This window comes from Sciurus vulgaris (assembly GCF_902686455.1).
Source record: "Sciurus vulgaris genome assembly, chromosome: 2".
In the NCBI taxonomy this organism is placed as follows: Eukaryota; Metazoa; Chordata; class Mammalia; order Rodentia; family Sciuridae; genus Sciurus; species Sciurus vulgaris.
Window position 1 is genome coordinate 6,227,426 of NC_136462.1, and position 18,800 is coordinate 6,246,225.

General features: G+C 41.9%; 1 protein-coding gene and 2 long non-coding RNA genes across 4 annotated transcripts in view; all 3 read right to left on the reverse strand.

Moving 5' to 3' along the window:
* LOC306654773 (uncharacterized protein) overlaps positions 1-6,016 on the reverse strand; it is a 29,485-nt gene extending 23,469 nt beyond the window's left edge. The window contains exons 1-3 of the mRNA XM_079128634.1: positions 5,907-6,016; positions 5,341-5,406; positions 4,979-5,059 (exon numbers count right to left, since the gene is read on the reverse strand). Of these exons, the coding sequence (XP_078984760.1) occupies positions 4,979-5,059; positions 5,341-5,373 (114 nt within the window). The 5' untranslated portion in view covers positions 5,374-5,406; positions 5,907-6,016. The remainder of the gene's footprint in view (positions 1-4,978; positions 5,060-5,340; positions 5,407-5,906) is intronic.
* A 2,584-nt stretch (positions 6,017-8,600) lies between these two features.
* Positions 8,601-16,576, reverse strand: LOC306654397. Of its 2 annotated transcripts, XR_013761958.1 has the most exons (5): positions 16,408-16,573; positions 15,263-15,337; positions 14,300-14,375; positions 13,104-13,187; positions 8,601-9,940 (listed from the first exon to the last, which is right to left on the reverse strand). It is a non-coding gene; the product is annotated as an uncharacterized lncRNA (long non-coding RNA). The 2 variants fall into 2 exon arrangements; XR_013761957.1 differs by having other exon boundaries at positions 14,300-15,337; positions 16,408-16,576.
* A 1,926-nt stretch (positions 16,577-18,502) lies between these two features.
* The window catches only part of LOC306654396, a 51,075-nt gene continuing 50,777 nt past the window's right edge, over positions 18,503-18,800 (reverse strand). Inside the window, exon 21 of the long non-coding RNA XR_013761956.1 lies at positions 18,503-18,732. This is a non-coding gene — a long non-coding RNA (uncharacterized lncRNA). The remainder of the gene's footprint in view (positions 18,733-18,800) is intronic.

Genomic DNA, 18,800 nt, shown 5'->3' on the forward strand with positions numbered 1-18,800 from the left:
CATGTCCCAGACCCACCTTCTCCCTCTCCTGTGGCTCATGTGAAAACAGCCAAGACAACAAGGTCACGTCGTGGTCCCTTAATGTTCATTCATTCGCAACTGTGTTTTGATTAAGCCATTAATTAATGTATAAGAATAAAATGAAACATGATGTACACAAACCCAAGCCGCCGGACAAATCCGACGTCTGTCTGTGGAGTCCTCTGCCACACAGACATCTCCTTCAATATTCAACCTGTGTGTGGCTCATGATCAATTAATAAATATAAGGTTCCTCATCATATTCATTATTGGGCCACAGTTAATTTTTAATTTTTTAAGAATTTTAACAATACTGTGATACCTTTACACAAGTCCCTGGAGGAGGAAAACCATCTTCGCTATTACCCCCAGTGAGCGCCTTCTTAACACAGTGTCCTTACAGGAAGTCCCCAGCACAGCAAGATGCTCACACCAGGTTGGGACAGTCACTCTGAAGCACAAAGCAGGCAAGTTCGCAGTAAGCCTCTGAGGTTCTCCCCCCGATTGTGGCTTTCACCAATTTATGGCAAAATGTATTTTTCTCAAAATAGGATAAACTCTAACTTGCAAAAGATCAAGAGCATTGCCCAACTATAATCTATCACTGTCTACAATATTCTGACCCCAGAGGAAACACAGGATCAGCTTGTGCTTGTTTTTCTCTGTGCTTCCAGTTTCCCTATCACGTACCATGCCAGTGGATGATGCTGCAACGCTAAACGTGTTTATGTGCTCACCCTGAATTAGCATACAAGAGTATACATGAAATGCCTGGAGAGAAGGATACAAGTTCTACCATCTCCTGATGTTGCACATAGGATCCATTCCTGCCTTGGAATGGACAAGAGTCTGCTTCTGTTGGACTTCTGATTGGTTTATTGGTCCAATTAATATAATAGCATGAAACATGAAAATAAAGATCTAACCTCTTGTAGAATGGACCCAGAATTGCAGACACTTTTTTTTTTTTTTTTTGCGGGAGCAAGGGGGTACTGGGGATTGAACTCAGAGGCAATCGACCACCGAGTCACATCCCTAGTCCTGTTTTGTATTTTATTTATAGACAGGGTATCACTGAATTGCTTAGTGCCTTGCTTTTGCAGTCTCCTTTGAACTCTCGATCCTCCTGCCTCAGCCTCCTGAGCTGCTGGGATTACAGGCATGTGCCACTGCACCTGGCTGCAGACACCTTGATAGTATATGACTCACATACCACTAGTGGGCTACTGATTCCACCACTGACTCACTAATAATCGATGAAACCCCTCTCCTTCCTAGAAAGCCCATGGATGGACCTGGGGGTCCTCATCTGAACGTGGACCATCTCCCACCACAGAGCCCTTCACCAAGCACCCCCAGTTTTGCACACATGCGTACTCCAGTATATCACTCACCATTCATCCCGTATTTGGCTTTGGGTGTGGCCTGATGCATTGTAGTTCACATTTTTTACAAATGTAGCAAAGATCCTTGAATGTTCCAGCAGAGCCACCCAAGAACACTGCCTACAACTCACATTAGTCCCAAGTTCTGACGTGGAGATGGAACCCACAGGCCGATGACCAGGGAGATATGGCTCCTCTCCTTCAGAAGCAGCCATGCTGAGGAATACAGAGCAGAGCAGATGGCAAGGAGTGAGACACTCCTCCACCCACCTTCGCTGATCCCATGACCTTTAAGGTTGGACCTCAGAGTTCCAGAAACGTATTATTCATGACCTGAGCCTCATACGCCGGCACTGATCATCACTGGTCCAAGGAGAGGCCCACCTCGCGGAACCTACATCTTTCCATGTCTACATTTAGTGTCTGCATGAGTATGTTCACCTTGACCACTTGGGTTGTGTACTAATTCTTATTTTAATTGTACAAATTTATGAGAAGCAGTATGAAAACGTAATCCATGTGTGCAGCACAGGCAAGAAGTAGACGAGGTAGTTAACACTTGCATCGCCAGAAACATTCTTCTGCCTCTGATGAACAAGTGGAAACAGCATAAGTTTCTCTGCACAGGGTGCTACTTCAAAGCATGTGTACAACTGCTCTCATCCTACCAGGATCATTAACATTGCCATCATTACTCTCACTGTGGAAACTCTGTGCATACCTCTTGTACTTGTTAATGAAACATATAATGGGTTTACTGAACTGCAGTCACGGTTAATCTGCTAGTTCACTCATAATGTTCCTCAAAGCCTATGATTCACAAGCACCCAACAAGGGCATAACTCTGCAAGATAGAGATCCAATAAGATCCTCACTGAAATGTGCATCTATTGCTGCTCATCCACACTTTTTATATCTCGTTTACTCGTATCAAGATTCATCTTACTCCAAAATGTAAAGTGATTACACTGGGTGTTTATGTGGTTGTGCTACACACATTTCAAAGATGCAGGGAGTTCCCCTAAACACACCACCCACACCAAGACAGGAACAAGGACCAGGACTCACACTGACCTCCAGCCTCCCCGTGGAGATTCAGCCAGGGAGCACCTGACCACGGAGGACTTCGGAACCAGCTCAAACGTGTCCATTGGGACAAGTGCACAGCAGACCCAGCATGGAAAAGCAAACAAACAAAACGACACTGAGACATGCTCTCCACTGATCCCTGCTTCTCATCTGCACTGAGAACTCACCTGTGCGACCTCTGCATATTAACTAAAAGTGTATTTCCTTAGACCTTATCAAAAGCCACAAATTCAAAATGGCCCCAGATTACAACATGAGCGCTGTATGACCCCTGCACTCACTGCGTCCTCCAAGCCAAGAAGCCTTGGCCATGGAACACCAGCGCAGACTAGACGTGTGCACTGCCACTAAGCGTGAGCCGTGTTCCGTGACCCACCACGAAGTTCTGTCATTGAACAACCTTTCAATTGTTCCCTCTTTGGTGTTCCTCATCTAACTACGGTTGTAGAATTTGCAAATGTGACCACCAAGAGTAAGACCGGGATCCTTGCATGTCCCCAGCCTGCACCTAGAGGTGGTGCCTACCAAAAGCAGTTTCTGTTCCTCTCGTGTTAGACATCATGTCCCAGACCCACCTTCTCCCTCTCCTGTGGCTCATGTGAAAACAGCCAAGAGCACAAGGTCACGTCGTGGTCCCTTAATGTTCATTCATTCGCAACTGTGTTTTGATTAAGCCATTAATTAATGTATAAGAATAAAATGAAACATGATGTACACAAACCCAAGCCACCGGACAAATCCGACGTCTGTCTGTGGAGTCCTCTGCCACACAGACATCTCCTTCAATATTCAACCTGTGTGTGGCTCATGATCAATTAATAAATATAAGGTTCCTCATCATATTCATTATTGGGCCACAGTTAATTTTTATTTGTTTAAAAAATTTTAGAAGAGAATTGTTAAATGTCACCATTTTTCACTTATATTAACATTTACAGGGAACAAATATCTGTCACATACTGAGCTTCCTGCTCTCGTATGGATCACTCAATGTAACAATATTCATTGAATACCTCATATGGGAATATTTTACCTGCTTTGGTTATATTTAATTTTTTAAATGTAGTAAATACCTCTTAAAAACAGTAATATCGGTTATTACTCACATTGTAATCCAAACTCCATGACTCAGTGGCATGAGTAGGATCAGAATCATCCTCTCTGAGGAACAGAGAGGAAAGCAGACCATTAACACAGGATGACTATCCCCTGATCTTGGCCTTTCATATTTCCTGGAGGATATCTGTATTATTTTTACACAAAACTGAATAACAAGAAACATTCCATGTCCCAGATGTTAAGGTGCCTATCAATCAACCTGTGCGCAACACCCTCACCCAAGGAAGGTACAGCATCGTAACATTTCTTTACACTGCTGCTGATATTTTCCATATATATTACAGACTCTTGTCATCCCACTTAAGTATTTCCATATGTATGCATATATATAAATTTTTTCATTGATCCAATTACAAAAATAGAATGAAAGTGAATAAACACACAGTCCAGAAGTAAATATGTTCTATGTTACTGACACTATCTAACAGGACTATTTCAAGAAGAGAATGCCAGACATGCATTCAGGTTCTATGACTCAGGAGCCACCAGTACTCATCTATCCAGCATTGATCCTCTGTTTGTCCAATGACTTCTACTTTGCTATTAATTCATTAATTCAATAATTATAATCATAGGCCCTTGATTCACAAAACCCAAGGAAGACCTGAGTTATTCCTAATCTATAATGGAATCATTGCAATGTCAGTATGGTGGCATTAATTCATTAATGAGCCTCGGTTTTTCATGTATGCAGTATCGATACTTCGTGCTGCATCTGTATTTATCACAAGTATACAGTTGACCATTTTTTAATATATTTTACATTTTACATAACTGAGGAAGTACTCACGCAAACCACCAAACCAAGACAGAACATGCCTCTGACACACATGGATGTGCAGCAGTCCTCCTTGAACAGGGCACACCCAACCTGAAGGGCAGAGGGCAGAGAAGACAACAAATGGAGATGAGTCCTACTCGTCACCTGTCACAGTGACACATTACACAGTCCCCTTTGATTGGAGATAGTGAAGGACCTCAGATCCAGAGGCAGTCACCGTTCTCACTCAGACACCTCCAGCAGTCATCATCGATCAGCATGGGGCCTCAGTCTTTCCAACCCTTGCTACGTTGTGATTAATTAACTTATTAACTCAATAATTAATTAATTACAAGCCCTATGGTTCACTACAGCTGAAGGGCCTTGTTACTACTGGTCAGCACGTGGAATCATTGCAACATGGAAACATCAGTCCTTAATTACTATCGCATGTGCATTATCAGTGCCATGCTTCCTGCCCCTCCAGTTGTCTACTGAAGGACAGAACCTCACATGTGTGACCATGCTGTACCCCTCCAAAGAATTCATAAAATGGTCTTAAAGAAGTCACCCCGTCCCCAGCAGGAACTCTGTCATGACTCACACTGGCAGCAGCTCCTTCCCAGCAGGGTGCTAATGGCACCTGACCATGGAGAAGTCCTGCTGTCCACAGGTCATGTCCATCCTGAGGGGCAGAGGACAGAGAAGATGACAGCAAATGGAGATGAGTCCTACTCGTCACCTGTCACAGTGACACATTACACAGTCCCCTTTGATTGGAAGGACCTCAGATCCAGAGGCAGTCACCGTCCTCACTCAGACACCTCCAGCAGTCATCATCGATCAGCATGGGGCCTCCTTTATAACAACCATTGCGACTTTCTCATTCATTACTTTATGAATTCACTAAGGACGAGCCCTATGCACGCCACCCTGACCCAAGCAGGAATGAGGACCATGACTCACACTAGTCTGCAGCTCCTTCTCAGCAGGGACCATGCAGGACTCTCCAATCCGCAGGCCACACCCATCCTGAGGAGCAGGGGACAGAGAAGATGACAACAAATGGAGGTGTATCCTACTTGTCACCTGTCACAGTGACACATTTAGACAATCACCTATGATCGGAGATAGTGAAGGACCTCAGATCCAGAGGCTAGTCACCGTCCTCACTCAGACACCTCCAGCAGTCATCATCGATCAGCATGGGGCCTCAGTCTTCCTAACCATTGCTATTTTGTGATTAATTAACTTATTAGTTCATTAACTGAGTGATTATAAGTGCTATGGTGCACTACATCTGAAGTGCCTTTTTATTACTAATCTGCATGTGGAATCATGGAACACTGACACCTCTGTGTCATTACTTATTGTCACACGTACATCATCAGTGCCATGCTTCCTGTCCCTCCTGTAGTCTACTGAAGGTAGAAAACCTCCCATGTGTCATCAGGCTGTACACCTCCCAAGAATTCAGAAAATGTTCTTAAGGAAGCCTCCCCGTCCCAAGCAGGAACTCTGTCACGACTCACACTGGCAGCAGCTCCTTCCCAGCAGAGGCCATGAAGCAGTCCTCCTGTCCACAGGCCAGGTCCATCCTGAGAGGCAGAGGGCAGAGAAGATGACAACAAATGGAGATGAGTCCTACTGGTCACTTGTCACAGTGACACATTACACCACCTCCGTTGATTGGAGTTAGTGAAGGACCTCAGATCCAGAGGCAGTCACCGTCCTCACTCAGACACCTCCAGCAGTCATCATCGATCAGCATGGGGCCCCAGTCTTTCCAACCCTTGCTACTTTTCCTGTTGTCTATTGAAAGTACACAACCTCACATGTGTGACCATGCTGTACACCTCCTAAGAATTCAGCAAGTGGTCTTCAGGAAGCCACCCCATCCCAAGCAGAAATGCTAACTATGACTCACACTGGTGAGCAGCTCCTTCTCAGCGGGCTGCTAATAGCACCTGACTGTGGTCAGTCCTCCTGTCCACAGGCCATGTCCACTCTGAGGAGGAGAGAGCAGAGAAGTTGACAACCGATGGGATGTTCTCACTACGCATCCTTGATTTGTGCAATTCATTTAACTATTATTTGGAGTACATTAATGTCATTTTCTCTTAATAAAATGAAAGAGGTTGAACTTGTCATTGGCCCAAACACTGTCCATAATTATACCTGTACCACCATTAGTCAAAAGGAGACATGCTCGTACCAGTTGCCTCCGTGTGAACTGCACTGGTGTCTATACACATAACATAGCACTTGCTGTACACGCTACCACCATGCTTGCTCTACCACGCAGCCTCAGCTTACGATGCAGAGCACATGAGCACAAGGCTGGGACTCCTATTTGTGGCCCAGGCACTTCATCTTGCCCTTGCACGGTCTTGTACTGCACAGGGAAGTGGGAAATTCACTGTTCTTCCCTGCAGAAAACCCACACTACAGAACTTGATTATAGGCTGCATACACCATGCCCATCCAGAGAGGGCATACACCATGCCCTCCCGAGAGAGGGGAGGATAGTGGAAACATTGGCATTTCTTAATAAATGTCGGTATATCCGATGTGTTAATGGATTTAACTACCTAACCACCGACAGGAATGGTGGGCATGCTTCAGTCTTCATCATATCATATCTGTGCACTAACTCTTTATTTGGGTCATTTTCATGAAAGAGAGCCTTGAACTTTCCTGATATCTGTCCATGGGACGCTTTAAATAGAGGCAGTAGACTCCACCCACTTTTTTATTGGACATGAGAGTTTCAGACATGGGACACTCCTCCTGTGACTCATGATGCCACCAGTCTTCATCCCTGGTCCAGATGAGGGCCTCTTTTTCTCCATTCTCATCTGTTAATTGTTAATCTGTTATTTGTTAATTGATCAATTAACATACTAATATTAATTTTAAAACTAAATTTCACAATAACCTAAGAAGCAGTGCAATGAATACCATGCATGTCTGCTGAATCATTCAGCACATTCCTGTATCTTTTCCTTTAATTTTCATCACATTTGGATTTATAAATATAATATTTCATATTAAGTCCACCTTAATTGTTGCCCATGGTTGGCCTTTTGAATGACGTTCCACGATTTTAATAACATAGTGACCACTCCTGAAAAACCTCCCCCAGAAAGACATGAACCCTAACCATTGCTCACAGTGGTCCTACGCCCACAGCATGGAGGGAACTCAAAACTCGGACCATGGAGGAACACTGAACTCAGAGGGAGCGTCCTTCCTGAGAACAATGAGACAAAGAAAATGCATAAAGATCAAGATGGGGGACATGCCATATAGCCCATGTGGTAGGGTGCCTGCCTTACACGCCTCAGACCCGGGTTCGAGTCCCCAGCACTGTGGGATTGTGGAAATAACAAAGGAAAGATCAAGATGGTCCGTAAGTAGTCCTTACTGTCTTCCTTCAAGTAGCCATTGAGGTATTATTTTCATAATATAAACAGATGTAAACATATAAACGTGGGTGTGTGTCTGAATGCTGCTGAAGAGAGTCATTGCCTACACAGCCCTTAGTAAAAGTCGCGACATCTTTGGTCCATGTATTTCTTGATGTATATTGGTACATCGCTTATATTAACATTACTTCCTGCTTTACCATACATTCATAGTTGGACAAGGCTTCATTCACTTATTTACTGTTTGATATATATGCTGATTTATTGTTCCTCAATGAATTCATTAATTTGCATTTATTTGAAATGCATGAAACAAACAAGACCCTTACCTATCCCTAACACCTACCCATGGGGACCGCTCAGGACAGGACCTTGTTGTGTCTGGCCCAGACATCCAGATACCAGTGTCTGTTACCACTGACTCCGCTGCCACCAGCTGCCCTCGCTGGCTGAGGTTTGGGCTTTCCTGCATTCTCACCTAAAGTGCTTTTTAGATTGATTCCATGCTTCACTAATAACAATTAAATACCTGTGAATCACAAACGCTCAAGGATGAAATCTGTGTGCCCACCTTCTGACTTGGGAACCACTTGCCTGATTGACTAGGCCTCCGACTGACCAGCTTCCTGTCACAAACTGTCAAGTGGCTGTGATTCAGGCAGTCCCAGGTCACTCACTGGGCCACGGCTGGCCTCTTTAAAATTCTACTTCATACCAATTTTAAGTACTACAGTGAATGCCCTAGGAACACAAGCCAAATCTAGACAGAAACTTGACTGAGCCTGGTCCGAGCAGTACACCTGTTGTTGAGTGAGCAATTCAGTATATATTACTTTGGGTTCATGTTTGTTATTTTGCCATAAGAAAATGAGAAATATCAAAATTGCCACAGACCCAGATAAAAACTGAGCCAGCTCTCAACAGCACCCTTGGCCAAGGAGATAAGACACTTGAACCATCCGACTTCTTCAAGGAACTTAGTTGTTTCCACATACCGTCAGTTTTCAGTGAGGTACTGAGAAGTGACCCTCTGCCCGCTGCCCGCTGCCTCTGCCCTGCCTCGTTCACAGCACACACTGGCTCTTCTGAGGGTACACAAATGACGTGAGAATCAAAATTCATGAACAAACCGAAAAAATAATCCTTTTATATTCCTAAATCTGCCTAACGTGAGTATAACATTCTAGTTGGGTTTTTTTTTTTTTTTTTTTTTTTTTTTTTACCATTTTAATTGACAAATAATCATATATATTTTCAGGATATAATGTGCTGTTTTGACATATGTTTACTCTGTGGAATGGTGAAATCAAGCTAATGAAACACATCTATCAAGTCACAGCCTTGTCATCTTTTGTACATATTTTAGTCGATTTTTGTAAATAGTCCCATATTTACCAGTCCCATCTTGGAGCAATTCTGAAATGTGCTACCCATGGTTCCTGATTGCTCTCATGGGCGGACAGCTGCCGGCTGTGCTATGAACCGCGGCCCGTCGCTCCCTCCCCTCCTCAGCCTCTGGGAACAACTATCTGGATTCCTCCTCTCGACACCCGGGACGCACGTAGCGCCAGTTCCATCAAAAGCCCGGGTGTCACATGTTTTAATTCTCATCCACGATTCTTCATTGATTAATTTGTGAATCCATGAATATTAATTTCTTACAATCCTGTGAGAAAAAAAGGTCCTAGGGGACAAAAACATCAAGGGACAAAGAGAAAACAGAACAAAGGCTTGGTACCCACGTGCTTCTGCAGAACCATTGTCAACACCAGCGTTATCCGTACGTGGTCCTCAGTGTTTCTCGGATGGATCAGATAGAGTGGTTCAAGTGTCCCCAGAAACGTCTCCAGAATCACTCGCCACTGGGTACCTATGTCTTTAATCATCCCGTCTGCCAGCAAAATGAGTAAACAACATCATGTTTCCTGTTGATCCCATGTTCGCTTTTTGGAATTATAATTGTTCTTTTTACTTATATTTAACACTTTTTTTATGTTGACTTTGCTCCAAAGTCAACGAAATTCCCAAAGATGGTAACTGATGACCACCAGTGTTGGTCTCCACGCTAATGCACCTGGAGTCCACCACAGAGGTCTCAGTCGACACCAGAGGCTTTGACGAGCTGGGGTGCGTCCACTCTAGGAGAAAGCGGAGCACATGGCAGCGTGTCTGGGATGTCCCCCTCTGATCGCACACCCATTGTCATTACTCAGTCACTGAGGCTACTCCTAATTTGGCTTGATATGCATTTCACATTCCATTAAGAAAAAACAATGTCGAACTTCCGTCAATGCGGAACTAGAGGCTGGCATTGCCCACGTTCCCTCCGTCATCAGACCCAGAACCGTTTTTCCTTACCTGACTGTTATCACTATTCATTAGTATTTTCTCTCACCTCACCTACTCCTGATAATAGGACGATGCCACAATGTCTTCATTTTGATTGTACGTTGATTTCTTTCATCTTTAAATCATTCTGAATAGAAATTCCATACATTGAAACAGTGCAACATATTATAATTGTACACTGATTCTCTATTGATCGATTTATTGCAGAAGAATCAAAATTCACCAAAAAAAAAAAAACAAAAACACCCTGATGAAATCCTAACTCCATCTCCAGAGTCATTTCCATGAGACAACAAACGTCATTTTCATTGTGGACCTCAGAGTTCAGGACATCTTCTGCACCTGTGACTCAGGCAACAGCAACACTACTTTTTTTTTCACCCCCATTTCACCCATTTCATGATCTCTCTTGCTTGACCACCTACACTAATAATTAAGCAATGTTTCATTCCCTATACTACAGCAAAACATACTTACTGATTTATATTTTTATTTAATAGTTTCATCATTGATCTATTTATAACAATACTATTAAACCCATAAATCAGAAAAAAAAGAACAAGCTCTCTGTATGTTCCTAATATCTCACCCAAAGGTTATTTGCAACTTAGTGAATGGCCTATATTTCTTATCATAATGAACCTCAACACTTCAAGCATGTATTGTCATCAGCACTGACTTACAAGCCAAAAACCACTATCATTTCTCCAGGCCTGGCCAGGCTTGGGCCTCTTTCTCATACTTACTTCTATATATCTTTTTTTGTTTTTTTTTTTAATGACATAGGGTTTTAGTAAGTTGAGCAAGCTGACCTCAAAATCCTGGATTCAAGTGATCCTTCACCCTCGGCCTTCCAAATACCTGGGGCTACAGGTGCTTATCACCACATCTAGCTCATTTCTGTGTCCTTAATGATTGGTTTATCAGTCATCTAACAACAATAAATACGTATGACTGAAAAACATAAACAAGTCCCCAAAATCCTTGAGGACAAGATCCTTAAACATCCTCAACGCCCACCTACAAAATCATTTACTTCATTTTATATTCTTCTCCTTAATCATATTTGAAGCTGTAAATATTAATGAACATATTTCTTGCCCACCCTATATCTATTTGGGTCTATAGATAGGTTTTTCTTTGATTATTTTTGGTACTTATTTATTACAGGTAACGCCCTAAACAAACCACCACAACATGATAAGAACATTAGCCATGATGCACGTAGGTGCCCAAGCTCAGACCCAGATAGGCAGCCTTTGAACACGTGACCAAGCAGAATGCTCAAAGCAGCCCAGGTGCTCCCTGAGGGAAGTATAAAGCAGAACAAAGAACAAAAGTAAAAATCAACACCTGATCCCCATCTCTCCATGCAGGCCACCTGTCAATCATTAATCATTTAGGTACTTATTATTTGGAATTAATATGTATTGATATTTCTTGTAGTAAAACCAACAATATCTATGTTGGCACAAAGAGAAGAAGAACATTAAAACACGTACATACACACACACACACACACACACACACACACACGCGTGCAGGTATTTATGTGTATGTATTTTCTTCACTCCCCCTTATCCCACACAATGACACCTTCCCATCATTAATTTCTGAGGAGACTGCACTGTTTTCAATGTACATTATTACTTTCTGCGATCTCCTGTGATTTATATAAGAAAACATCGCGCTCATTCATATTTATTCGTTCGTGTTTGCCGATTCTTGCACTGATCTACTTGTAATGAAAACTAAATCCACGAACACAAAATGGAAACCGCGGTTCTTTTTTATTCCTGACATCTGCCGACAGGACCAGTTCAAGCAGTGGCCAGAGGCGAGACTGCTCTGGCTTGGGACTTCCCGACACAGTGGTCATCACACTGGCTCATGTGCCACTGGGTCGCCATGGCTCCTGGCTGGGCCTATCTTTTTTCATTCTCATATTCAGTTCTTTACGACTGAATGCATTAATTCTCTAATAATAATAAAAGGGCCATCACAGGAAATTAAAGGGCAGGCGCCTTGTGATGCTGTAGCTTTCTGTAGACTCAACTGCTACATCTGTAGGTACTTCTGCTCTTAATGTGTATACATGGATTAGTTTATGTAATACATCGTTTGAATTTTATCTACACATTTGTAACACATTCGTTATTGCATCCTGGATGGCTTTCAATGATTCCATTTCACACTTTAATACAGAGGGGACACCCTTGACAGTAGCCTACACGAGCAGCAAGTCTGGGGCGAGGACTCACCCTCGCAGCATCCGTAACCCCTGCTGGCACAGCTACTCAAGGAGGACCAAGAAACACTGTGACTGACATGCTGAGCCAGGGCTGCCCTGGCCTTGCCACCAGCTCAGGCCTGTAGATGCATGTTCGATTACATAATTGGAAAATACTTCACATATTTGCTCATCTTAGTTTATTAATTCTTCATTGCCCTATTTGTACTGATCATAATGATTATTACTTGTACAATTTATATGATCATTAGCTAACATTCTTAAATGATGTCTTTCTAAATAGACTTCAACATTTCTAATTTACTTATATTAATGGGTTCTCTTCCTTCACGACACACTTTCATAATTGGATGGTACTTTACCTATTTATTAATTTATATTGATTTGCTGATACTTTTAATACATCCAACTATAATAATGGGATTAAAATCCGTGAACGTAAGAGATCAAGAATGCAATACTCGCATCTCACAATCTCGCTGCAGGATCAGTTTCTGCTGAGGCAGCATGCTTTTGGTTCTGGAACTTCTAGTTGCTCACAGGGTGTTCCTCACCCAGGCACATGAAAGGTGAATTCACATGAATGCATGTCTATCATCACAGACAACCGGCTTTCTTTGACAATACTAAACACGTGATATTAATACGTGGAATGCCTACTTGAAAAACATTCAAACAGCTAAACTATCACCACTACTCACATTTCTATCAGTTCCCCAACAAGACAGGCAACCTCAGAAGTCAGGACCCTCCAAAAATCCTCAATCAGATAGAGAACATCCATTCTAGAAATGAGAGAAAAGCGGGGGATCAAATATGGACATGCTCTTGACATTGACACTTCAATCTGCAATTCAGAGAGACACACGTGTAGGTTTTGATTTGGAGTAACACATATTCTACTTTTCCTTAGACATTAAAAAAAAAATGATTTCCAAAAACTCAGAATAAGAAGAGTGGCTATTTGTTTTATCATCTGTAATCAGCTTTAGATAGAGGTAAAATACTGGAAAAATGTATCATTAATACACTTACATTTTCAATAAAAATCAATAACACATTTCAAATGTCAGCTGACTATAAAAATGCTATCATGCTTCACTTATTCATATGTATTCATTTATAGTGAATTACTGATACTTTCATTGGACTGTTTACCTTAATATAAAACAAAAGCATTAGTACAAACAGCCAAGAACACAACTGCTACTCCTGCATCAGGCAACAAGGCCACGTCCAGGAGAAGAAATGAGCAACACTTGTGATGGCGGCTCAGGACTTCCAGAGCTGAAGTCATCGCCCATGGAAGCATGGCATATGTTTTTTCCCCATGGGAGAGAGCCTTGCCCACTTCTTGCCTTATTTTTATTTTCTGATACAATTACAAAAAACAGAAGTTCAAGAGCACAGAGACCAAGGACAATATCCTGACTCTTGCCAACGTCAACCCCTAGGATAACAAAGTACACACTAGATGTCTTACGGTGTTGGACCTCAGACTTCCAGACCTGCAGTCATCATTTTTGACTTATGCGCCACCAGTGGTCATCATTGATCCAAGACTTGCCCTTTTCCTTTCTGTGATATCAACAGGTACTTGTTGTGAATTTGTAATGTCACCCATAGCAACTAGACAAGCATGTCTCAAACATCTAAGATCAAGATCCCAAAGGACACAGCACAGACTTCTACAGGATCTTGGGCCCCATGGCCTATATCTCTTCCCCTAAGCCATGTTGATTTTGCAAACTGTGGTCAACCAATGTGGTCATGGCCACGCTCTGTTTATCATCCAGCCATTGTTGATTTTCATAGACTAGGTACAATATTTTTCTAGGACAGTGAATGTCCTAGAGAAACAACCTCAGTCAAGACAAGAGCTCTTGACGCTACTCACCTTGCTCCTAACACACACAGGGACCCATACGTCACAGGACCAGAGAAGAATGCTTCAATTATCTTGAGTGTCCACTCTAAGAGTACAGAGCACAAAAGATTAGGAAAAGACTGACCTTCTGTCCCTCGATCCTTGGCTTCCGCCTTTCATTTCAATTCATTCAGTAGGAGTTAAATCACACTTTTGCTCAAGAAACCAACAGCAGTGAGCATGGCCTTGACCCTAGCAAGGATTCAGAACCATTATTTTTACTGCACATGCCATCCTCGCCTGAGATTCTTAAAACATCAGCACTGCTTCTCTCTGAATAGACTCCCATGTTTTTCAAACGTTTTCTTGCTACTTCTGGCCTTGACAAATATTTTCATAACCGGACAATCCCTCACTCACTTTATCTTTACATCAATAAATATTGTACATATTGATGTAAAGGTTTTACCATTGTTCCAATTAAGAAAATAGGATGAAAATCTATGGACCATAGGACCAAGAACAACATCCAAGACAACACCTATTATCTATCCCTAGGGTCAGAAGCGAGATGTCCTCTGGTGTGGACCTCAGACTTCCAAAGCTGTCATCAGCCATAACACATACGTCACCAGTGGTCACCACTGGTCTGAGATTGGCCCTCATCCTTGCTCTTAATTTCTGCCTTCATTTATTGACTTAACCATCCATTCGATGATAATATTTTGATAACAATGTATCAAAAGTCCCTAAGATAACATCCTGACGTGTACTTTACGGCCATCTACAGGCGCTTTCCCTACTCTGAGTAAGGCTCTTTCCGCATTCAATAATAACATAGCCATTGTTGATTAGTTCACGTGATGATTCACGGCCATGACGAGATCATCATTTGGCCATGGTTACTCTTCTTAGATGGCAGGTACTGTTTTGATGAGCACAGTGAACTTCCTTGTAACACCACCCAACCCAGGACAAGAAATTTGACTCAACTCATATTGGTCTCTACGCTGTGAACATAAGCAGGCTCCACGGACCTCGTGGCCAGAGCAGAATGCTTTCGTCGTCCTGGGAGCACCCGCTCTGAGAGTACAAAGCAGGACAGATTTTAAAGACACTGGCATTCTGACCATTCATTCTTCTATTACTTCTTCAAGAACTGTGCACTAAATTATCACACTTTTTCCTGTATAATACAAACACCATTTTTTTAAACTGGATACAGCATCCATTCCAGACAAAACATAACTCATCCATTTCCTCCCAGATAGACTTCTGGAGAAAGCCTTGCCCACCTCTTTCCTTATTTTTATTTTTGATACAATTATAACAAGTAGAACTAAAGTTCAAGAACAGTACACTTGACTCTTGATAACACCTATCTCATGGTGTTGGACCTCAGACTTCCAGACCTGTAGTCACGATCCTCAACTCACACGCCACCAGTGGTCATCATTGATCCAAGACCAACCCTCCTCTTCAATATTATCTTCAGTTGCTTATTGACAAAGTGTCACTCACAGCAACTAAAAAACTATGAGTCTCAAGTATCTGAGATCAAGAACCCTAAGGACAAGGCGTGGCCTTCTACAAGACCTTTGGCCCCATGACCTACATCTCTTCCCCTATGCCATGTTGATTTTGCAAGCTGTGACCAACCAATATGGTCACAGCCAGGCTCTATTTATCATTCAGCCATTGATTTTCATGGATTATGTGTAATGCTTTTTCTAAGACTGTAACTGTCCTGGAGAAACCACCCCGCCAAGACAAGAGCTCTCAACTCCACTCACCTTGCTCACAATGCTTCTGACACACACAGGGAACCATACACCACAGGACCGGCGAAGAATGCTTCAATCATCTTAAAAGTGTCCATTCTGAGAGTACAGAGCACAAGAGATTAGGAAAAGACTGACCTTACATCCCTTGACCCTTGCCTTCCTCCTTCATTTCATAATTCATTCAGGAGGAGTTAAATCACACTTTTGCTCAAGAAACTAACAACACTGAACCTGGCCAATACCCATCCAAGACATGTTTATCTTCTAGAAATTTTTGCTCTTCTGAAATTATATATACTGCTTTTATAGATACAATAAGTCTCCTGAAACACCAACCAATCCAGGGAAGAAAACCTTACTCCACTTACATGGGTCTCTGCTCCAAGAACACAAGAGGGATCCACGGACCTCGTAACCCTTGGTCTTCTTTGGAATACTCATTCTGAAAAGCATAAAGTACAACAGATTTTAGAGACACTCTTACCCCATCCATTTATTCTGCATGACTCTTTTATTTCATATGATTCTTCTTCCTTGAGAAAACAAACATTGACCAGCTCTGAACAAAGACACAGGACATTTTTTCATGAATACACCATCCTCATCCAAAGTGATAGCCCCTCTGATCCTTCACTTCCTAATGGATATCTTCATTTTGATATACATCATTAGTGTTTTGTGCCTTCACACATCATTTGTCCTTTGGAGAATGCCTCTTCTACATTGCTAATTCAGATTATAGAACAAATTATAAAAATAAAATCAAAATTCAAGAATCCAGAGACCAAGAAAAACATCTTTAACTCTTCCTAACTTCTGTCCCTAACATCACACAGTGTATACTCGATGTCATTGTGGATTGGACCTCAGATTTCCAGACCTACAGTCATCCTCCACGACTCATATGCCACCAGTGGTCTTCACTGATCCAAGTTCGTCCCATCTCTTCTCCATTAATACCTACAGTTGCTTAATGACCAATTTATCTTCTCCTGATCATATTTATGTAACTATGAGTAACAAATCTCTGAGAACAAGATCCTTAAGAACAGAGCATTGCCCATTATAGGATCTTTCTCCATAGTGCACACATCCCTCCTTAATAAATGTTACTTGTACAAGTGTTGACTAATCAATATAATATTTCTATGTTCATGCCATATTTATCATTCAGACATTTTTTTAGATTATATGTAATCCATTTGCTAACATCACAAATATACTTACTATACCACCCTATCCAGGACAAGCAATTCGATTCAACTCACATTGATTCCTACACTGGGACACATGGTGGGACCCATGGATCTCATGACCACGGAAGAATGCAGTCACCATCTTGGGAACATCCAACTTGGGAAGACCATCATGAGAACATCTCTTCCCTGGTACAGACAATTGCTTTCAACAAACTAATTCAAAATGGAGACATTCACTATTATTAACAAGAGTCTTCATGCTCACAGACCAGCAGCTTGGGAGTACAAGGTTGAAATCAGGTTGGAGGCTCAGAATAGAGTGAATGGTAAAATGGAGATCTGTCTTTATTAGTCTATTTGTTGCCCTTTCCCTTTAGGTATCTATTAATCTGTGATAATATCTACATATTTCCTCTATGATAAAATTAACACTGTCAAACTTGATATGACCCAGAAAAATTACATTGACTATTACTCCTAGTCACTACCTTAAAGCTCCTCAAGGAGGTATCACGCGGACACACATGGATTCAGAGTTGGACAATGTTTCACCCTCTTCTGTTTATTTGTAGATTTCCTTATCGGTTCTGTAATGGATCAACTTACAATGATAAAATCACAACTTTCTAACTCAAAACCCGACAGGAGTTCTCAGATATGAGAACACTGAGAGTTGCTGGGGTCAGCCCTGCACACCACATCCACACTGGCACACGTCCACGTCTCCGTCACCAGAGACTAATGAAACCAGCTGTCAGCCATTCAGGCTGTGACACAGAAAACTCATCTCAGAAGGAAGGAAACTCTGTGGTTGTTTTCTGTGTTGTGGATGTCATATATGAATGAAATAATTAAAGTCCCTGAGATGTGACAGAGTTTTGCCACTGGCTTATGATTGGCTTAGGATCTTCTCATACGTACTTTTTAATTGTATGATGAATAAGATTAATCAGCAAAGGCAAGAGAAAGAGTACATCTACTACGAGCAGCTATATTGATGCCCTTCCTATGTGGATCACAATGTTTGTCTACTTTTAATATGGAATGTTCTCAAATCTAATCAGTCTAAATGACTGATGGAACAGTCTCACCATTGGGCCGTGGTTACCTCTGTTGATGAAATGTGTAAGTTGGTGAGCATCTGTATTTATGCTATATGTACTTTCTCATTGATTAATTTAATCATGCATTCACACTGCTAAAGAAAAATCAATGGGGTAAACAAACCAGCAATGCAGAAGTAAAATAAATGAGTGCTTCTCCCTGCATTTGTAATACCCACGGCACAGGAAGCCAGAGTCTTCTGTATCTGGGCAGATGTTGCAACCAATAGGATAAATCATCATTTTTGTTCCATAAACCAGGCTTCCCTGTACTGTCTGGTCATCTTTTACTTAGTTACTAGGTGAATCTTTCATATATTTATTTGACATTTTTTCTTTTCCTTTTTTGTAATAAAATTAACAACTACCAAATCACCCTATTAGAAAAATAAGAACAATGCCTATTACTGGGATCTGTTTATATGCTTCTCAGCCAGAGGGGTCC